Genomic DNA, 18547 nt, shown 5'->3' on the forward strand with positions numbered 1-18547 from the left:
TATTGAGCTGGGGAAGCCAAATTAAAATACATGAAGGACAGAAATAACATTAAAAAAAGAGAAAGATTAGCACAATAAAATGTATTTTAAGAGGGGAGATTTTCTATGCCGTTTTATTTTTCAACTCATCGATAAAGCAGTGACAAGAGTGGAGCCCTCTCCCTGATCCATGTGACGAAGTTTATCAGTGAAAAATGTGGAAATTAAACGGTGGAACTATAAAGGAGAAGAGCTGCTCTAATCCCTACCAGTTATTCCTTCATTGTGGAACTAAAGTAGCTAGAGTTGAAAGCACCAATTAAAATTCAGGAAATATTCAAATTCATTTAGAAATTGAAATCCCACCAAGTCTCAGCCGTTTTGTCAGATCGGCATATGCTGCTCAGCACGACCTGACGGCTACATCTATCAGACAAGTATACACTGTCATTACCATATGATTTCATTTAATCAGCAACATAGAATCATGACGTAGATCGTCATACACTTTGCTATTAACAGCTGTGTGACATCCTGACTTAGCGGTTAAGTAGGTTAATGAGTACACTGCAGATGCAGCCTAGACCTGCTTTAAATACACTTTGAAACCACGACAATGCATGAATATCAATCTAGTTATCATTGAAAACAATTTAATGACTTATTTTCATCACAACTTGTCGCGTACGCTGAACTGACAGCTCCTCTGACGGTCGGACTTCTTAATGCGCATTCGCAGGCATGGTACTCACTGCATGTATGCTATCCTGACAGTGTATGTTGATCTGATGGAACACTGGCACCTGCCCAGGAATACCTGTGGAGCCGCACTCTGTCCGAAGTGAAGAGCAGATATTCAGAGACGTTCCGGCCTGTGATGTCCACCAAAATGTCCCCCGTCACCACCTTCATGAGAGGGGGGCGACCTCCGACCCCACCTGGGCAGGAGAAGCCTGTGCCCTGCATAGAGCAGGTACAGCGCACCGGCTCACGGATGGAGAGAGGGAGGGTAGGAGGAGATGTAACGGGCTCTGACAAAATGACAAACATTTATTTCACACAGCATACTTTGGAATAACAACATAATCTTTATTATTAATAGTTCTAAGAATACTACAGGTCCTTCTCAAAAAATTAGCATATTGTGATAAAGTTCATTATTTTCCATAATGTAATGATAAAAATTAAACTGTCATATATTAGATTCATTGCACACCAACTGAAATATTTCAGGTCTTTTATTGTTTTAATACTGATGATGTTGGCATACAGCTCATGAAAACCCCAAATCCCTGTCTCAAACAATGAGCATATCATGAAAAGGTTCTCTGAACGAGCCGTTAACCTCATCATCTGAATCAACAAAGTAACTCTAAACATCTGCAAAAGATTCCTGAGGCTTTTAAAAACTCCCAGCAATCATGGGTCAGACTGCTGACCTGACTGCTGTCCAGAAGGCCATCATTGACGCCCTCAAGCAAGAGGGTAAGACACAGAAAGACATTTCTGAACCAATAGGCTGTTACCAGAGTGTTGTATGTATCAAGGCACCTCAGTGGGAAGGAAAAAGTGTGGCAGAAAACGCTGCACAACGAGAAGAGGTGACCGGACCCTGAGGAAGATTGTGGAGAAGGTCCGATTCCAGACCTTGAGGGACCTGAGGAAGTAGTGGACTGAGTCTGGAGCAGAAACATCCAGAGCCACCGTGCACAGGCGTGTGCAGGAAATGGGCTACAGGTGCTGCATTCGCCAGGTCAAGACACTGTTGAACCAGAAACAGCGGCAGAAGCGCCTGACCTGGGCTACAGAGAAGCAGCACTGGACTGTTGCTCAGTGGTTCAAAGTACTTTTTTCGGATGAAAGCAAATTTTGCATGTCATTCGGAAATCAAGGTGCCAGAGTCTGGAGGAAGACTGGGGAGAAGGAAATGCCAAAAGGCCAGAAGTCCAGTGTCAAGTACCCACAGTCAGTGATGGTCTGGGGAGCTGCTGGTGTTGGTCCACTGTGTTTTATCAAGGGCAGGTCAATGCAGCAGCTATCAGGAGGTTTTGGAGCACTTCATGCTTCCATCTGCTGAAAAACTTTATGGAGATGAAGATTTCATTTTTCAGCACAACCTGCTCAGTGCCAAAACCACTGGTATTACTGACCATGGTGTTACTGTGCTCAATTGGCCTGCCAGCTCTCCTGACCTGAACCCCATAGAGAATCTGTGGGATATTGTGAAGAGAAAGTTGAGAGACCAAGACCCAACACTCTGGATGAGCTTAAGGCTATCGATGCATCCTGGGCTCCATGACACCTCAGCAGAGCCACAGGCTGATGGCCTCCATGCTGCATTGAAGGCTGCAGAAGGATTGCTGACCAAGTATTGACTGCATAACTGAACATAATTATTTGAAGGTTGACTTTTTTGGTATTGGAACACTTTTCTTTTATTGGTCGGATGAAATATGCTAATATTTTGAGACAGGGATTTTGAGATTCCAGTTCTTTTGAGAAGGACCTGTGGTTTGTTTTCTTTCTTCTGTTTTTTTTTTTTTTTTTACAGAATCATAATTCGCTTTAAAGGTTCTGAACAAAATGTTCTAATACAACAAAACAGAAAAAAGAAAGGCCTCTAAAAAGGGAGTTCTTTCTGAAATCAACCAACAACAAACAAATCCTCCCACCCAGTGACACACTTTATGACATTCAGTTTGTCATCTAAACACTGAAACACATTCATCAAAAATGAAACTGTCCTCATGTTTTTAAATGCATGATATGTGACAGGGTTTTATTTGAACAATATTATAAATGTGAAGTTTGACAAAATTTGCTTATTTGTTTGAATTTATTTTGTTTATTCAACAAGTTGTTTATTTATTGATGTTTTAAGTTCTGTTATGTTACTTTGGCAATTGGTGGTTACCATAGTAACCGGTAACTTGTTCTTCTGTCTTGCTCTCGGTGAAGGCGGACACTTTTTTCCTCTGCTCCCTCCCTGCTCTTGCCTTCTCTGCTTGCTCTGTTTTTGTTCTTTTTCTATATTTTTGGAGCCTTTTTCTGCACATCATCCAAATCTACAAATTATGGATCTGGTCAACCGATCTCCCAGTGCAATTGATCAAATTTTTCTTGACGAGAAGTCTGGGCACAAGAGAGCCCTCTTGTCCTGCGAGGACACACCCGGCAGGATTCACCCTGGATTTATTCATGATAACAGGATTTCTACTGTGGAGTTTGTGGATTCCTGGATTATCGACAAATTTGTGACGGACTTGGCCGAACTAGCAAACACTCAGACTGTTGGTGTGGACAGAGATGCAAGTTGGATGTGAGTCTCGCTGATACTCGCAGCCCAGCTGAGAACTCTAAAACTCACTATGGAATCGATCTTGGAGAAGTTGCTAGTTTCGGCTCAGTGGAACGACCAAACTAATATGGATGATTGGGAACTGAGATGTATCAGAGAGACTTTAGGGAAGATTGAAATTAATAATCTTCCCAATCTAAGACTTTCTCTAACTGAATTGGCTTTCCCCATGTGGCCTTGGAAGGGCTGCATATTTCTAATCTCCTTGAAGATATGTAAACACAACGCTCTTCCCTCCTCACCCCCTCTGTATCCATGGAGTTGTGGAGCTGAGCGCTCCTAAGGACATCATTCCTCGATAACACCTTTGTCGGACTTCTGCCGGGAGGCTGAGCAACGTGGTTCCATGGTCCTTTGATGTCACCGCCTTCACTCATGTCTTTGTTTTGCCCACTGTTTTGTCTGAATGTTGCCATCTGCCCTCCTCTGTCCTTTCTTCTTTTTTGTTTGAGTTTGTTAGAAACGGTGGAGTATCCCCCATTTAACCCAGAAAAGGATTATTTTAGTTTACTAGTAATATCAGAAATTGTGGAGTACGCACTATTTAGATCAACATTATACAGCCCAGAACTGGAATCAGAATCAGAATTAGAATAACTACAAACTTGGAATCCAGAAATACTTAACAGGAACAGTCACTGCTTAGTTTATATTACTTTTAACCCAGAAAAGGATTTAGATCAGTCACTCTTTAGCTTATTTTATCAGAAACTGTAGTCACTATTTAGAAATAGAATTAGATACTTAGCAACCCTTAACAGGAGCACTTAGTTTACATACTTTAGAACAACATTAGATTAGTTTTCTTTCCTCTTTTTTTCTTTCCTTTGGTTTATTTTGTTTGTATTTACTTTTAACTCATGTAAAGCACTTTGAATTGCCTTGTTGCTGAAAATGTGCTATATAAATAAAATTACCTTACTTTACCTTAAAATGTTAACTGCTTCTAAATGCTATGAACTGCTGCCATGTCCTCATTGGAAGCTGTTGCTTTGTGATTTCTTTGGGGTTATTTATTTTATTTCATTTAATGGATAGGGGCAGAAGCTACTGGACTGATGTTAACCACCAACTTGATTTTCTCTTTTCTTAGAATAAATACAATGAACCTGAATGTGTTTGTCATAAAGTCAACCTACTGGACCGGAGATGAACATAGAAGGGCCTTCTTTACCAGTTTCTCTCCTTTATCCTAATATCAAGTATTTATTGACATTTCTTTTATGTCCATAAAAAAATGTGGGGAATTAATGTTCAGGTAACTGGATCTGTTGCCACAAAACTTTAAATTGGCACCACAAAAAGCAAAATCTAAATTATTGTTGAAAATGAAATATTTACAATATCAAACTTGCAACAGATTTCTTGGATGCAATATTGGTGGGACATTACACTTCCTTCCTAGATCCACAGTCTACAAACCAATGACATATTTGGTCAGTTAGATGGAGTCCTACTGGACCTGAGACAGCGATGTTTGACCTCATGCAGCAGAGTGGGAAATTGTGATATTGGAAATGAAAAAGAAAAGTGGGAGCAAAGTGTGCTATTGTACTTTGTAAAGTCATTCAGTCACAAGAGATTGTTGGAATATTTGGTATGAAATTTGCAATGCAGTCACACTGTGCATGGTCAGTTGCATGGCCTTTAACTACTCTAATGCCCACTCTGTATGTATGGCTGTTATGTTAAAACTCCAAGGTTGTATAGATGAAAAAGAAAGAAAAGAGTCAGAAACATGCAGTTCAGTCATAACGACCATCATTGCTATATTCAGCAATTGTGTCCTTAGGACCTGAAATCATGCAGCCAGGATTCCAATATTCAACTTTATCCCAGTTTCATGCCTTTGTAACATTTCAGCTCTAGCTTCACTGCGTAGCTCGGCTACTGAATGTCAGTAACTCTTATTATTAAAGGAGTATTATGGATTTCCCAGGCACAATAGTGCCTTTTTATAGCACAATCCAGTAATACCTCCAGTTGTTCTTAAAATGCTATATATGTCAAACATGACTTAAAAGTAATTTAACTTCACATATAGTCGTATCTGACACCTTAAAATTGGACTCCGACTCTTTACCCTTTCCAACACTCCACCTTCAGGACTTCATCATGACGATGCTCTTCCAAGATGTTGTTAAGAACTGTTCTTAGGAGCGTCGCACTAGTAGGAGTTTGAATGATAAGCTCAGCAGACATGCACTTCCACCAAGTGTTTGCTAATTACTGCTGCCACTAGTCTGAAGGAGTTGAGTGGGGAAGCAGCTTGGCTGGTGACTGCAGCTCTACGGGCAAACTTTGGCCATACAGGTGGGGCTTTTATGAACAGGACTTTCTTTAAGAAAGTCCTGCCTGTTGTTGCTAATGATCTGATCCAAATAGTAACTCATCGCTCTCTTCAGGTGTTTTTTTCCCCCAGGCTTTGAAAACAGCAGTTATCAAACCACTGATAAAAAAGAACAATCTGGACAAATCACTACTGCAGAATTACAGGCCGACCTCTGACCTCTGACCTCCCATTCATCAGCAAAATGATTGAAAAAGCTGTTTTTAAACAATTAAATAACTTCCTAACAATAATGAATTGCTTTGACTCCTTCCAGTCTGGTTTTTGTGCTCAGCACAGCACAGAGACTGGCCTAGTCAAAGTGTTCAATGATATCCATATAAATACAGACTGTGGGAGAACCACAGTGCTGGTTCTGTTGGACCTCAGTGCAGCTTTTGACACTGTTGACCACGACATTTTACTGAATCGACTGGAGAGTTGGGTCGGACTCTCCGGTCCAGTTTGAATCTTACATAAAGAACAGAGATTTCTTTGTTTCAATCGGAAACTTCTCATCAGAGAGGTCAAAGGTCACATGTGGGGTACCCCAAGGTTCAATCCTAGGACCCCTTCTCTTTAATATTTATATGCTCCCACTGGCTCAGGTTATAACAGGAAATAGGATTAGCTACCACAATTATGCGGATGATACACAGCTCTACATCACGATGTCACCGGGTGACTCTGAACCCATCCAATCACTGAATAGATGCTTAGAACAGATCAATGTGTGGATGTGCCAAAACTTTATCCAGCTGAACAGAAACAAAACTGAAGTTATTATCTTTGGACCTAAAGAGGAGTGAACCAGAATCAATGCACAGCTTCAGTTATTACAACTAAAAACCAGTGATCAGCCCGAAACCTGGGAGTAGTGATGGACTCTGACCTGAACCTTCAGAGCCACATTAAGACAGTCACAAAGTCGGCCTTCTATCACCTGAAGAACATCTCTAGGATTAGAGGACTGATGTCTCAGCGAGATCTGGAGAAACTCATCCATGTGTTTATCTTTAGCCGCATTGATTACTGCAACAGCGTCTTCACAGGTCTGACTAATAAATCAATCAAACAGCTGCAGCTGATCCAGAAGCTGCTGCTGCTGTTCTGACTAAAACCAGGAAGATAGAGACATAACACCAGTTTTAAAGTCCCTACACTGGCTCCCTGTAGCTCAGAGAATAGACTTTAAAATACTGATGTTAGTTTATAAATCACTGAACGGTTTAGCACCACAATAACTTAAAGATCTGTTATTACTGTACCAACCGTCTAGACCCCTCAGATCTTCTGGTTCTGGTTCTGCTCTGCATCTCCAGAACCAGAACCAAACGAGGAGAAGCAGCATTCAGTTTCTATGCACCACAGATTTGGAACAAACTTCCAGAAAACTGTAAAACAGCTGAAACACTGAGAGCCTTTAAATCTCAACTTAAAACCCACCTGTTTAGAGTTGCTTATGGCTAAATTAGGGTTAGAGTATGGGTTTTGATGTCTTCCATGTTTTTATGTCTTTAATGTTTTTAATTTTTTCTTCTTTCTTTTCAACGTTTTAATGATGTAATGTTTTTTGTTTTTTTTTTGTTTTTATTTTTATTTTGTTTTTTTTATTATTTTTTTAAATTTCTCTCTTTCTCACTGATTATTTCTGTTTTTATTTTAATTATGTAAAGCACTTTGAAATGCCTTGCTGCTGAAATGTGCTATACAAATAAAATTTGATTGATTGATTGATTGATTAAGGCTCCCCTGAATGGTTGCCATGAGAGATTCAAAGATTTCTCAAACATGCATAAAAGAATCTGAGCAACACTCCAGGTAAGTTTTTGATGAGGGATTAACATATAAAGCTGAAAAAAATGTATTTTACATAATGCCCCCCCGTTAAAGTTCTAAAGAATCTTTACTTGAGTCTTTATGTTGCAGCTGCTTCTCTCAGTATTGTGAGATACAAAAGAGGAATGCACACACTCTGGACTAAGACTCACCGTGAATTGTGGTTGGAGGGGCAATAAAACGAGGGTCTGGGTCATCTGAGGGAGCCGGGGAAGGTGGCGGGGGCACAAAGTTGGAGAGGGGGACCCCCTGGGTGAAGGAGTCCAGACACATAGAGTCAAAGTACTGGGCAGCCAGGGTCTTGGAGTTGTTGGCGCTGGGGTTGAGGGTCCGGGCCAGCTGGTCCAGGGTGCTGTTGAAGGGGGTCTTAAGGACACATGTTGCCCCCACACCTGAGGGAAGTCGGAGGGTGTTGATGATCTTGTGAGGCCTGGCATCTGGTGACAGCGTACTCCTGCAGTTCCAAGAACCAGACAGTTACACAGAACACTGCTTCACTTATACTTGGCTCAATCCTAGGACCCCTCTTATTTAATATCTGTATGATCTCATTAGCTCAAGTTATAACAGAAAATAAGATCAGCTACCATAACTACGCAGACGATACACAGCTCTACACCACGATGTCACCAGGTGACTCTGAACCCATCCAATCACTGAACAGATGCTTAGAACAGATCAATGTGTGGATGTGCCAAAACTTTATCCAGCTGAACAGAAACAAAACTGAATTTAGTACCTTTTGACCTAAAGAAGAACAATCTAGAGTTAATGCACAGCTTCACTTGCTACAGCTGGAAACTACAGATCAGGCCCAAAATCTGGGATGGACTCCGACCTGAACATTCAGAGCTACATAAAGATAGTTACAAAGTCGGCCTTCTATCACCTGAAGAACATCTCCAGGATTAGAGGACTCAGCACGATCTAGAGAAACTCATCCATGTGTTTATCTTTAGTTGTATTGATTACTGCAGCAGCGTCTTCAGAGGTCTGCCTAAAAAAATCAATCATCCAGCTGCAGCTGATCCAGAACGCTGCTGCTGCTGCTGTTCTGACTAAAACCAGGAAGATGGAAAACATCACCCCAGTTTTAAAGCCCCTACACTGACACCCTGTAGCTCAGGGTTAAAGTACTGTTAGTTTATAAATCACTGAACAACTTAGCACCACAATGCATTAAAGATCTGCTGTTATTGTACCAACTTCCAGGTGTTCTGGTTCTGGTTCTGCTCTGCATCCCCAGAACCAAACATGGAGAAGCAGCATTCAATATAATTTCTGTTTGAATAGATAGCTAATAACAACTTGATAAAGTTATTTATTCAAACCTGTCTGAGATGGATGTAAGCATGTAACCAGCAAAAGTTGGGAGATTTTAAATATTTGAACACGATGTGTTATTTCTGTTTACTTATTGTTTATTCGCAGATGTGCAATTAAAATATTCTCCCATTTGGCCAGGAGCAGTGAGAAATACGAGTCCTGTGTGTTTTATATATTCCATGAATTTGCCACTTTCTATTCCCCCATAGCTCCAAAAATAACAACCAAAAAATCCCCCAATTATATAACTGCTTGCATTTTAAAAGGTTGGAATGCAGCAGCAGGAGCTGGTCCAGGCACCGTTCTTGTAAGAACCACAGCTGCTGTTACCTGTACTGGGGCCTGTCTTCATTGGCGTAGGGGATGAAGTTGCCTCTGGGCTGGGTGTAGTTATGATACTGAGAAGGAGACAGGATGAGCGGTGGTAGATCTCCTGTGAAACAACAAAACCAAGCCTTCATCACATGTTTTAACCACCTGCAGCACAGCCAGCAATACAGGCTGGAGCACAGGTTATTGATTCTAACTGAAAGGAAGAGCTCACCGATCTCAGGCACGGATAAGGCCACAGTCATAGCCACACAGACAAAGAAAGCAGGCAGGAGGATCTGGGAGAAGAGGCCCTTGGTGTTTCTCTTGGCACAGTGGAACCTCTTTATGATGAGGCCATGAAACTGACTCAGTTTCAGCCACCAGCCCTCCAGCTTGAAGCTGCCCTGCCCCTCCAGGTCTTCCAGCTCTGGGGAGGTGGGATTTTCTGGATCGCCTGCAGGAAAGAGGGACGCAATGGTGTGAAAACAATCAAATCTAACTAGAAATGTGTGAATTAGGAGACATGTTCTTTTTCATTCAGGAAATCTGACTCTTTGGTTTGTTGTTTTTAAAGCAAAATAAAAAATTTAAAAAATCAAAAAAAAAAAAAAAAAAATTGGACGGTGAGTGGATCATTTTCTCCTTCCATCTCTGCTTCCCTCTACAGTGAGACAGAACTTGAGCTAACCTCTCAGGCTGGCAGAGTCCGACTCCTGGCCGTTCTCAAACAGAGGGCAGTAATCCCCAAAGAAGTCTGCATACAGCCCCCCCTCATCTCCACGCACTGAGCCCACAGACGAGGAAGATTTCAGTGACAGCTGGCTCTGGCTAAGCCTGGAGCACTGCACCAGATTGCTCAGCTCAACCTCAGACTTCTCGTTGTGCAGCGAACGTCCGGTCTCAGGCACTGGTCCATCTTGAGCCCCTGATCCCACGGACAGCTTCCCCAGTGAGCTGCCCCCAGGCGAGCTCTTCATGTCTGCAGACAGATGGGAAACCCCAGGTTACTCAGCCTGCAGGAGAAGAGGTTGAGTGGAGACTGAAGGAGTGCGGTCTGACCAGCATCACTGTTGTCCAGAGACTGGTCTTCCTCAGAGACTTTGAGGAACACTTCCTCCAGCGTGGTGTCCATCACTCCAAAGCTGGTCAGAGCCAGGTCAGCCAAGCTCTGCTCCAAAGCCTGTAAACACACACACAGTATGGTTCTAAATAAATAAAACTATCTGACTTTATTATGAATGATGGTCAAACCTTTTGCTGCGTGTCTGTATTTCTATCTACTCAGCAAGATTAAACAGTTAAACTAAATCCAGAACAGACATTAGCTATGGCTCTGCTAAAAAGGAACATTCAAAGTTTGATGGGCAGTTGTTGCACTTTATGACCAGCAGCGTCTCTCAATTTAAAAGCAACATTCTTTTAACTTTATGCTCTACCTCTCTTCCCTTTTTGCTCTTTTTCCTTTGTTTTTGCAATTGTTTTTGTGATTTTTACTTTTTATACAACATTTCTTCCTAATTAAATCCCCACCAAAATGTATGTATTTTTTTCTAAAAAAATATATAAAAAAATAAGAAGCAGATAGACTGGACACAAACATGTTTATTTACATAAGCGGCTTCACTTTTGTTATTCGCCAAATCAATCACAAATTTGACAAACTCCATGTCCATTGTCTTCGAGATAGACACAAAGCTATTTCTATTAATTAATCTTATAAATTGATCAATGCAATTGACAAAATTTTCTCAACGAGATGAGCGAGCAAAGGAGAGCCTGCATAACAGGATTTCTGCTGGCTGGAGCTGGCAACCAGCAGAAATCTTAGCATATTGACAAATTCAGAAGCCGTCAGTAGCCGTTTCAGCTGTTGTCAAGCTGTCTGATCAGTGTGATGGATTGGGCCTTCTGACTAATATGCTATCAATGCGATTCCTGCAGAGATTTCCAGCCCGGATGCAGGTCCTGCAGGTCACTAGCAGGATGGAATTGATCTAAGAGAAGTTGCTAGTTGGGTCTGGCAGGAACGGCCATACTAATTTGGATGATTGGACTCAACAGAGATGCACCAGGAGACTTTAAGACAGATGGAAATTAAAAATGTCTGCCAGATTGAAAGAATATTGTCTGTATCTGAACTGTGTCTGTGTCGGCCTTGGCTGACTATCTCAAATGTCCTGGATGATTTGTAAACAAGATGCTCCTTCCCACTTTGTTCCTTTCCTCAAGGCATCTGTTCAAGTATGGAGCAGAGTGCTCCCACCGACTTGCTCTCGGGTAAGAACACCGTATCAGACCTTAGCCTGGGAGTGGCTGGCTGTACGGGGTTCATGGATTTACTGCACACACATCTCTCATGGATACAGATACACATTCCCTGATTTTCACCACCTTTCGCTGACCGCCAGAATGTTGCTACTTGTGCTGGGGTTTTCGCTATGCTTCCTGTTGTGTCATTTTAACCATAGACATTATATAAGAGTAGAGACCTCATGGACCGCTCTCGCCTATTGTCGCTGACGAGATTTAGAGCGGCCATCTGGGAGCTGTCCACGACTCCACTCAGCGTTATGTGTTTAGCAGCACAATGACGTATCAGCGCATTTAATCGATCATAACACGCTTTTTTGTTACTGGAAACCATATTCAAACATCGGTCAAAGCTACATTTATATACAATTGTATTTTTAATAGAGATGTGCCGATCAGGTTTTTTCCTGCCGATACCGATCACCGATACCGATCACATAATTATTATTACTATTTTTTTATCATAAACACTACCGATTACATTATGTGGAGAAAGAAACCATGAATTCACCTTAATTTAGACAAAACTTGTTTTTAATAACTTTTTCCAAGAAAAAAACAGGCATTGTGCAAATTGTACTGCTATTGGTAATAATATCTTTAACAGACTGATAACATATGGAGGCTCTGAAGAGGCTAAATAATGCAAAGAGTCAAAATAAAACCTCTCAACATTGCCAAAAAAATTCAAGTATAAAACTTAACATTCAAAGGCAAATATAGGATCCATTACAATAAACAATCCTGAGTTACTGAATGAAACCTTCCTGATAGCATGGCGGCTAGCTGATTACTGCTAGTTCTGAGTGGCTGTTTCTGACTGAGCGGAGTAATTATGCAGAGCAGGGAGGAGATCGATTATTTTTTTAGAGATTATCTGTCTCATGTTAGGACAGCGAAAGTTTTAATACGTATGTAAAATGTATTTTTTAAGTTAGATGCTGCAGCTTTAAGCAGAGGTTTGGTGTGAGAGTCACTACCAGGTGGAGCAGAAGCGGCGCTCCGTCTGTGAAATATTACTACCTGTAGCGTAGCAGCGGTTCAACAGCGAGAGCAGAACCAGCGTCTTACATCGCAGCTCGAAGACTTAAATAATTTTGCGTGTTATTTGTTTAGCTTTGACCGTCATGCTAATCCGGGTGAGTGTTTGTAGCTGTGCTCTGCTTTACCTGCTATCTGATCCTCCATATGTCATTTTTACTGCAGTGAGCCTCGATGTAGCCAAACTACATCAAGTATGGCATTGTTTTTATGTCGTATTAGCTTCTTGTGTTGATGCATTTTGACGTGCTTCAATTTTCCGCTGCAACACACAAACGTCTCCATTCACTCAGAGCGTTATAGTTCCACATAGCTTAGGATTTGTTGCTGCACGTTTGTGCAGTGTGAAGGAAAGAGGAGACCAGCTGCACAGGCAGGCTGAGAAATGAGATGCAGGTGATCGGTATCGGCAACAAGAGACAATGATCGCCGATCACCGATCACGCACTTTTTCACAAAAATCGGCCCGATTATGATCGGTAACCGATCGATCGGCACAACTCTAATTTTTAAAGTATTTTTTAATTGTATTGGTACATAGTTCAGTGTATTTAAATATGCTTAGTGGGGAATACAATAGAATAGGAACAGAATATTCTGATATTGATGTATGATGAGCATTTTACAAACCACACAGCCGTTCATAATTTATTTATTATTTAGTAATAGCAATACATATTTATATAAATATACAAACACAAATAATGATTAATAATAACAGATTAATAATGACTAATACTGAATAATATGATACATGTTTATATGTATATTTACATTTAAACATGTATAACCTAATATAAATTGTCTGTCGGCTGTTTTCCAGCCGACGAGTTCTAGCTTCAGAGTGATTCAGCAGCTGAGATTGACTCCAAAATCTGATGTTATTGATAAATGCCATAATATAATCTACTTATATTATGTCTATGTCTATGATTTCAACACCGTCTTATTATTATTATTATTATTATTATTATTATTATTATTATCACCAGAAGAGCATTTCCAAAGCTTAATTACTTATTACTTTAGACCACCATTTAGCTTTATACTATAATATCAGAGCAAGACCTAGAGAAACTCCTGTTAGTTTATAAATTGTGGAGTACTTAGCAACCCAGAAAAAGAATCACACATGAAGAACCAACATTCAGCTTTTTTTCTTACTCTTACTGCCTTGTTGCTGAAAATGTACTATATAAATAAAATTACCCTAACCCTTGTCATGCTATTGTTGTGGGGACTTTCTAGCAACTTCCATTCATTTCTGCAGCCTAACCCTAACCCCAATCCTAACCAAAACTCAATTCACACTAGTCTTAAACCTAACCCCTGACCCACAAACAGTGTTTCTCCTTGTGCAGACCAGGTTTCAGTCCCCACAATGCATCAAATACATGGCACATACACACCACACACACATACATGGTCAGAACATGTTAAAGAAAAAAAAGCTCCTGCTGGATGGGAAATATACTCTGCTTCCCCAAATTCATCAGACATAATGCTGCTCATATAACTTTATACCATCTGTTCAAATTCCACAAATAAATTCTGCTCAATCTAGAGAATATAGTGCAGAGTTGTGGCTGGAATTAATCTGCAATCTTCTCAAATAATATCTAAAAAAAAAAAAAAAAAAAAAAAAGCATTGCGGCAGAAGGATAGCTCTAACATTTTGGTACTAAACTCGGCTAACTAAAGGTTGATCCTCAAGCAGTCTGTCTGGAAGAAATCTGCAGATTATCACAGACCCTGTTGACTTCAAGTGGAGCTGGTTTGTACCTGGAACAGCCTCTCAAAGCTGCCCTTCTTGACCGATTCGGAGGGCAGGACATAGGAGAGCTCAGTGTTGGAGTCTGACACCAGCAGGCAGGTAGCCACAAACTGCTGAATAAAGTCGGTGACCTGGGTTTCTGAGCAGGGTGACAGCGAAGAGGATGGAGATGAAGAGGAGGGAGACTTGGGCTGGCTGCCCTGGCCTGGAGGGTCAAACCAAGACACAAAGGCTGGTAAAGGAACATCACAAGGACTGATATGTAGTCTAACAGTAACCGAATGAATCAAGAATCCAGATTCAACTAATCAAACATGGCAGAAACAATGTGAACTCAATCAGGATCAGGACAGTAAGGTTCCAGCATGGCCTGCAGCTTGAACATGTGGAATTTGGGGGGGTTTTACACTGAAAGGGAAGTTGGAGTTTATTTTAAAGCAACATCAACAATAATATTACGTTAGAGTTGCAGTAGGTAACTTATAAAAATGTGGGACTGATGATGTGTGAAAGCTCCTCTCTGTGGTCTTACTATTATATGCATAAATACATCACTCCCGGTAAATCGCTTCTTAAAACTCACTTTTACTCTGGCATTTAATTGATGCATTGTTTTGTGCTGTTTTGTCACTTGTGTTGTTCTTGTACTGCACTTTGGTGCAGTTTTTATTTTACCTGTTTTAAAGTGCTATATAAATAAATTTGACATTGACAAGAATCAGGGATGAATTTTCTATTACACTGTTAGATAATTTGTCTTTCATTCTTGCCTTTAGCTTGTGTACCAGGATGTCGCAGAAGTCACTGGACTGCTCCCACTTGACCAGCAGACTAAAGCCCTTCCTGTGTCCTGTGTTGGTAGCATAATAGAAATATATCTGTATTTTAATGTACTCTTTTTTTTTTCACTTTTTGTGGAAGGGTGTGGAACACACCTCTGTAAAGCCGTGTGTCTGTTCATCAATGTCAATATAAAAGCGATTAGTCAGAATATGTTGTGTCAAATATAAACATTGTGCTCTTTATTCACAAAGCCTCCAAAACAATTAATCACATCAAAAAGTTAGAAATGTTGTATTTAGTGCTTTCTTTGATTCTCAAATATATTATAGAAATGTGTGTAAGAGAATGTGTATCAGTGACAGGTATTAACTTAAAATACTTTGCATTTTAGGAACTTTGGTCCATTTACTTGGATTAGCTTAATATAAGATATGCCACAGTCAGTAAGGCAGACCCAGTGATGTATTGCATGTCTGTGATCCTGGGGATAGAAGCATTTCTTATAAAAGAAATTTTAAACTAGATGTTGTTAAAACTGCACTTACAAATATCAGGAAAAGTCCTAAAGACTTTCCAAAAGTCTTTAGTTTTTGGAAAGGTTCTCATACTTTTGGTTTCCAAACCCTTTTGTTTGCTTTTGGAAACAGTCAGCTAATGTATTAGGAAAGAGTACATTAGCTGACTGCTGAATTCCACTAGCAGTCAAGTTTAATAGAAAACTGTTGATCAAGACCTCTTTAAAAGATTAAGGGACTGTGAAGGAAAATCTAAAGAAATAAGGGCGTAGATGCACACCTCTACCTTCACTTTGCTTTTTCACCAGCGTCAGTTTGTATCCATCTCCATAAGTGCTCTTCAAGAAAAGTGGTGTTCCACAGCACTTCAGCTTTCCATGTGAGATGATGGCAATGCGATCTCCCAAAAGATCGGCTTCGTCCATATGATGAGTGGACAGCAGGATGGTCCGGCCTGCAGCAGACGTACAAACAGATAATTACTGACAGCAACACATTAAAGGACAAGAGGAACATTGGCAGGGAAGCTTCGAAAACACATGTGGAGCATTACAGGAAACATTAGCATTAGTCAATGTTGTCAACGGCAAACAGGATCTAAACTACAATATGACCCCCATAAAACTCTGAGCCAGGAGGACTTCACTACACATGAAGAACAGGAAGTCGGACAACACTTAATGAGGCTGATCCTCTTGTGTTTAAGTCAGCAGTTACACACACACCCACACACAGCTAATGTTACAACACTTTAAATATCAGCCTGGATGGAAATAAGACTGCTTTAAGATCCACTCACCCTGTTTGTACTTGAGGATCAGGTCCCAGATGGCCCTGCGGGCGTAAGGATCCACCCCCGCAGTGGGCTCGTCCAGAATGACGGCCCTGGAGCCGCCTACGAAGGCGATGGCCACCGACAGCTTCCGCTTCATCCCACCTGACAGCGTCTGGACCAAGCTGTGGCGCTTGTTAGATAGCTCTAGGTCCACAATCATTCTGAACACGCACACGCACACACACACACACACACACACACACACACACACACACACACACACACACACACCCAATCAAACCAAGTTTATCTATGTAGCACATTTCAGGAGCAAAGTGCTTTAGATCAGTGGTCCCCAACCCCCAGTCTGTGGACCGGTACCGATCCGTGGACCAATTGGTACCGGGCTGTGCAAGAAATTATTAAATATTTCCGTTTTATGTATTATTTGAGTCTGGAGGATCTTTTATTTTGAAAATCCTTTAACCGGATTCTCTCGGTTACTTGCGTGCCAACATTGAGCCCACAAGCAGCAAAATGAGTAAGAAACAGATCAGATGTCTTTGGAAAGTTTCTCTGCAAAGAGGAAAAGGCCCAGAGAAGAGACAGGAGAATGGACTTATTCCGGACCGGTAGGTGAATCCCACGTTACAAGCCGCTCTGCGTAACATGCGGCGACCGGCTGCTAATGAGGGAATGAAGCTTCAAGCTGCTTCGCCACGTAGAGACCAAGCAGGCTGTGGATATAAGCAACACTTCAGGTGTTATTGTCTCCCATCACTCCCAAATGGGACCGTCTCGTTGCAGAGAAACAAGCTCATTATCGTGAGATAAAATTTTCACAAAAGAAAAATGTTCGTTTTTGTGGCACATCTGTATCTTATTTTGACGGAATATGTAAACGTTACCATAGCGACTAGAGTCAGAGAGAGTTTGGTCGAGAGGAGATGAGTAGAGCTTGTGAGGTTTAGACGGAAAGATTTAAGAATTGTCAGCCGATTCTCCAAACCTCTGTGACCACAGAGCTGATAAAACTACAACAGGTTTGATCGGTTTGTGTGTCCAAGGCAGGAGCAACACGAACCGATTCCAGTAACAAACATCATGATTCCAGAAGATAATCCACAAAACCCCCAACATAGCGGGAATTTAGAATAACCAAACACGGATGACAATGTAGAAACAATAGTGATAGTTTGTGGAGTTATTTTAAGAGATAAAAGACGTAACAAAAAGAAAAGGCGGTGGATAAAAGACGACGGGAGCAGCCGCTCTATTTGCTGCACTATGATTTGGAGGTGACTGTTTTTTCATAGTTAACATTTTTAACTGAATAAACATAATAATATATAATAATGGCCGTTAGATTTAATAATAAACATTTCCACATATCATCTCCGATATGTCAGCTGTTTAGGATTCCCCTCTGTTCTGACGTCACCGCGCTTTCTGATTGGCTACCTGTCACATTCAGCAGGTTGTATTCTCGTTCCCAGTCAGGGAAAACCCCACAGGCTGCGATAAAAGGGCCAAGACAACCCAAATTGGGTATATTCAGGATTTAGCGGGAACACCAACATTCCCGCTAAATGTTGGTCATTTAGCGGGATGAACATCAACATCCCATCAGATAAGGCCTGACGGCGTGAACCGTCAGGCCTTATCTGACGGTTCACGCCCCCTCTTTCACCTTCCCTGGGCCGCAGCAAAATTTCCAAGTCTTGACTGGTCCGCAGTAATAAAAAGGTTGGGGACCACTGATTTAGATGATTAAAACAGAACACAACAAACTACTTCAAACTACTATAAAAGAAACATTACAGTCCAGTAGCAAACTAAAAAAGTCATAAACAGCTGTAAACCAATCTCAAATGAATCTGTTTCAAAAGCAACTCTAAACAGGTGGGGTTTTAGTCTAGATTTAAAGGACGTCAGTGTTTCATCAGTTTTACAGTTTTCTGGAAGTTCGTTCCAGATTTGTGGTGCATAGAAGCTGAATGCTGCTTCTCCTCGTTTGGTTCTGGGAATGCAGAGCAGGAGCAGAACCAGAACCAGAACCTATCTATGTTTTCACATCCACCTGAATAATGTGTAGTTGCGCCACTGTGTGGAAGCTCAACTTTACCCTCTTAAAAAACCCAAATTCTCTACTTTCATTAGGGAACAAATTCATTTCTTCATTTTAACAAATAAATCCTCTGCTCCA

The 18547-nt window shown here is 41.0% G+C and overlaps 1 protein-coding gene across 5 annotated transcripts in view; it reads right to left on the reverse strand.

Annotated features, from left to right (window-relative positions):
• The window catches only part of abca2 (ATP-binding cassette, sub-family A (ABC1), member 2), a 154602-nt gene that overhangs the window by 26735 nt on the left and 109320 nt on the right, over positions 1-18547 (reverse strand). For 2 of the 5 annotated variants that reach the window (XM_081611155.1, XM_081611159.1), the window contains exons 23-31: positions 16366-16562; positions 15847-16020; positions 14277-14473; positions 10203-10323; positions 9832-10122; positions 9376-9597; positions 9162-9264; positions 7658-7959; positions 797-1010 (exon numbers count right to left, since the gene is read on the reverse strand). In XM_081611155.1, the coding sequence (XP_081467281.1) occupies positions 797-1010; positions 7658-7959; positions 9162-9264; positions 9376-9597; positions 9832-10122; positions 10203-10323; positions 14277-14473; positions 15847-16020; positions 16366-16562 (1821 nt within the window). The remainder of the gene's footprint in view (positions 1-796; positions 1011-7657; positions 7960-9161; positions 9265-9375; positions 9598-9831; positions 10123-10202; positions 10324-14276; positions 14474-15846; positions 16021-16365; positions 16563-18547) is intronic. The other 3 variants (XM_081611158.1, XM_081611157.1, XM_081611156.1) reach the window with 3 other exon arrangements.

The sequence above is a fragment of the Poecilia reticulata genome, chromosome 9, assembly GCF_904066995.2.
Source record: "Poecilia reticulata chromosome 9, P_reticulata-male-v2, whole genome shotgun sequence".
NCBI classification, from domain to species: domain Eukaryota; kingdom Metazoa; phylum Chordata; class Actinopteri; order Cyprinodontiformes; family Poeciliidae; genus Poecilia; species Poecilia reticulata.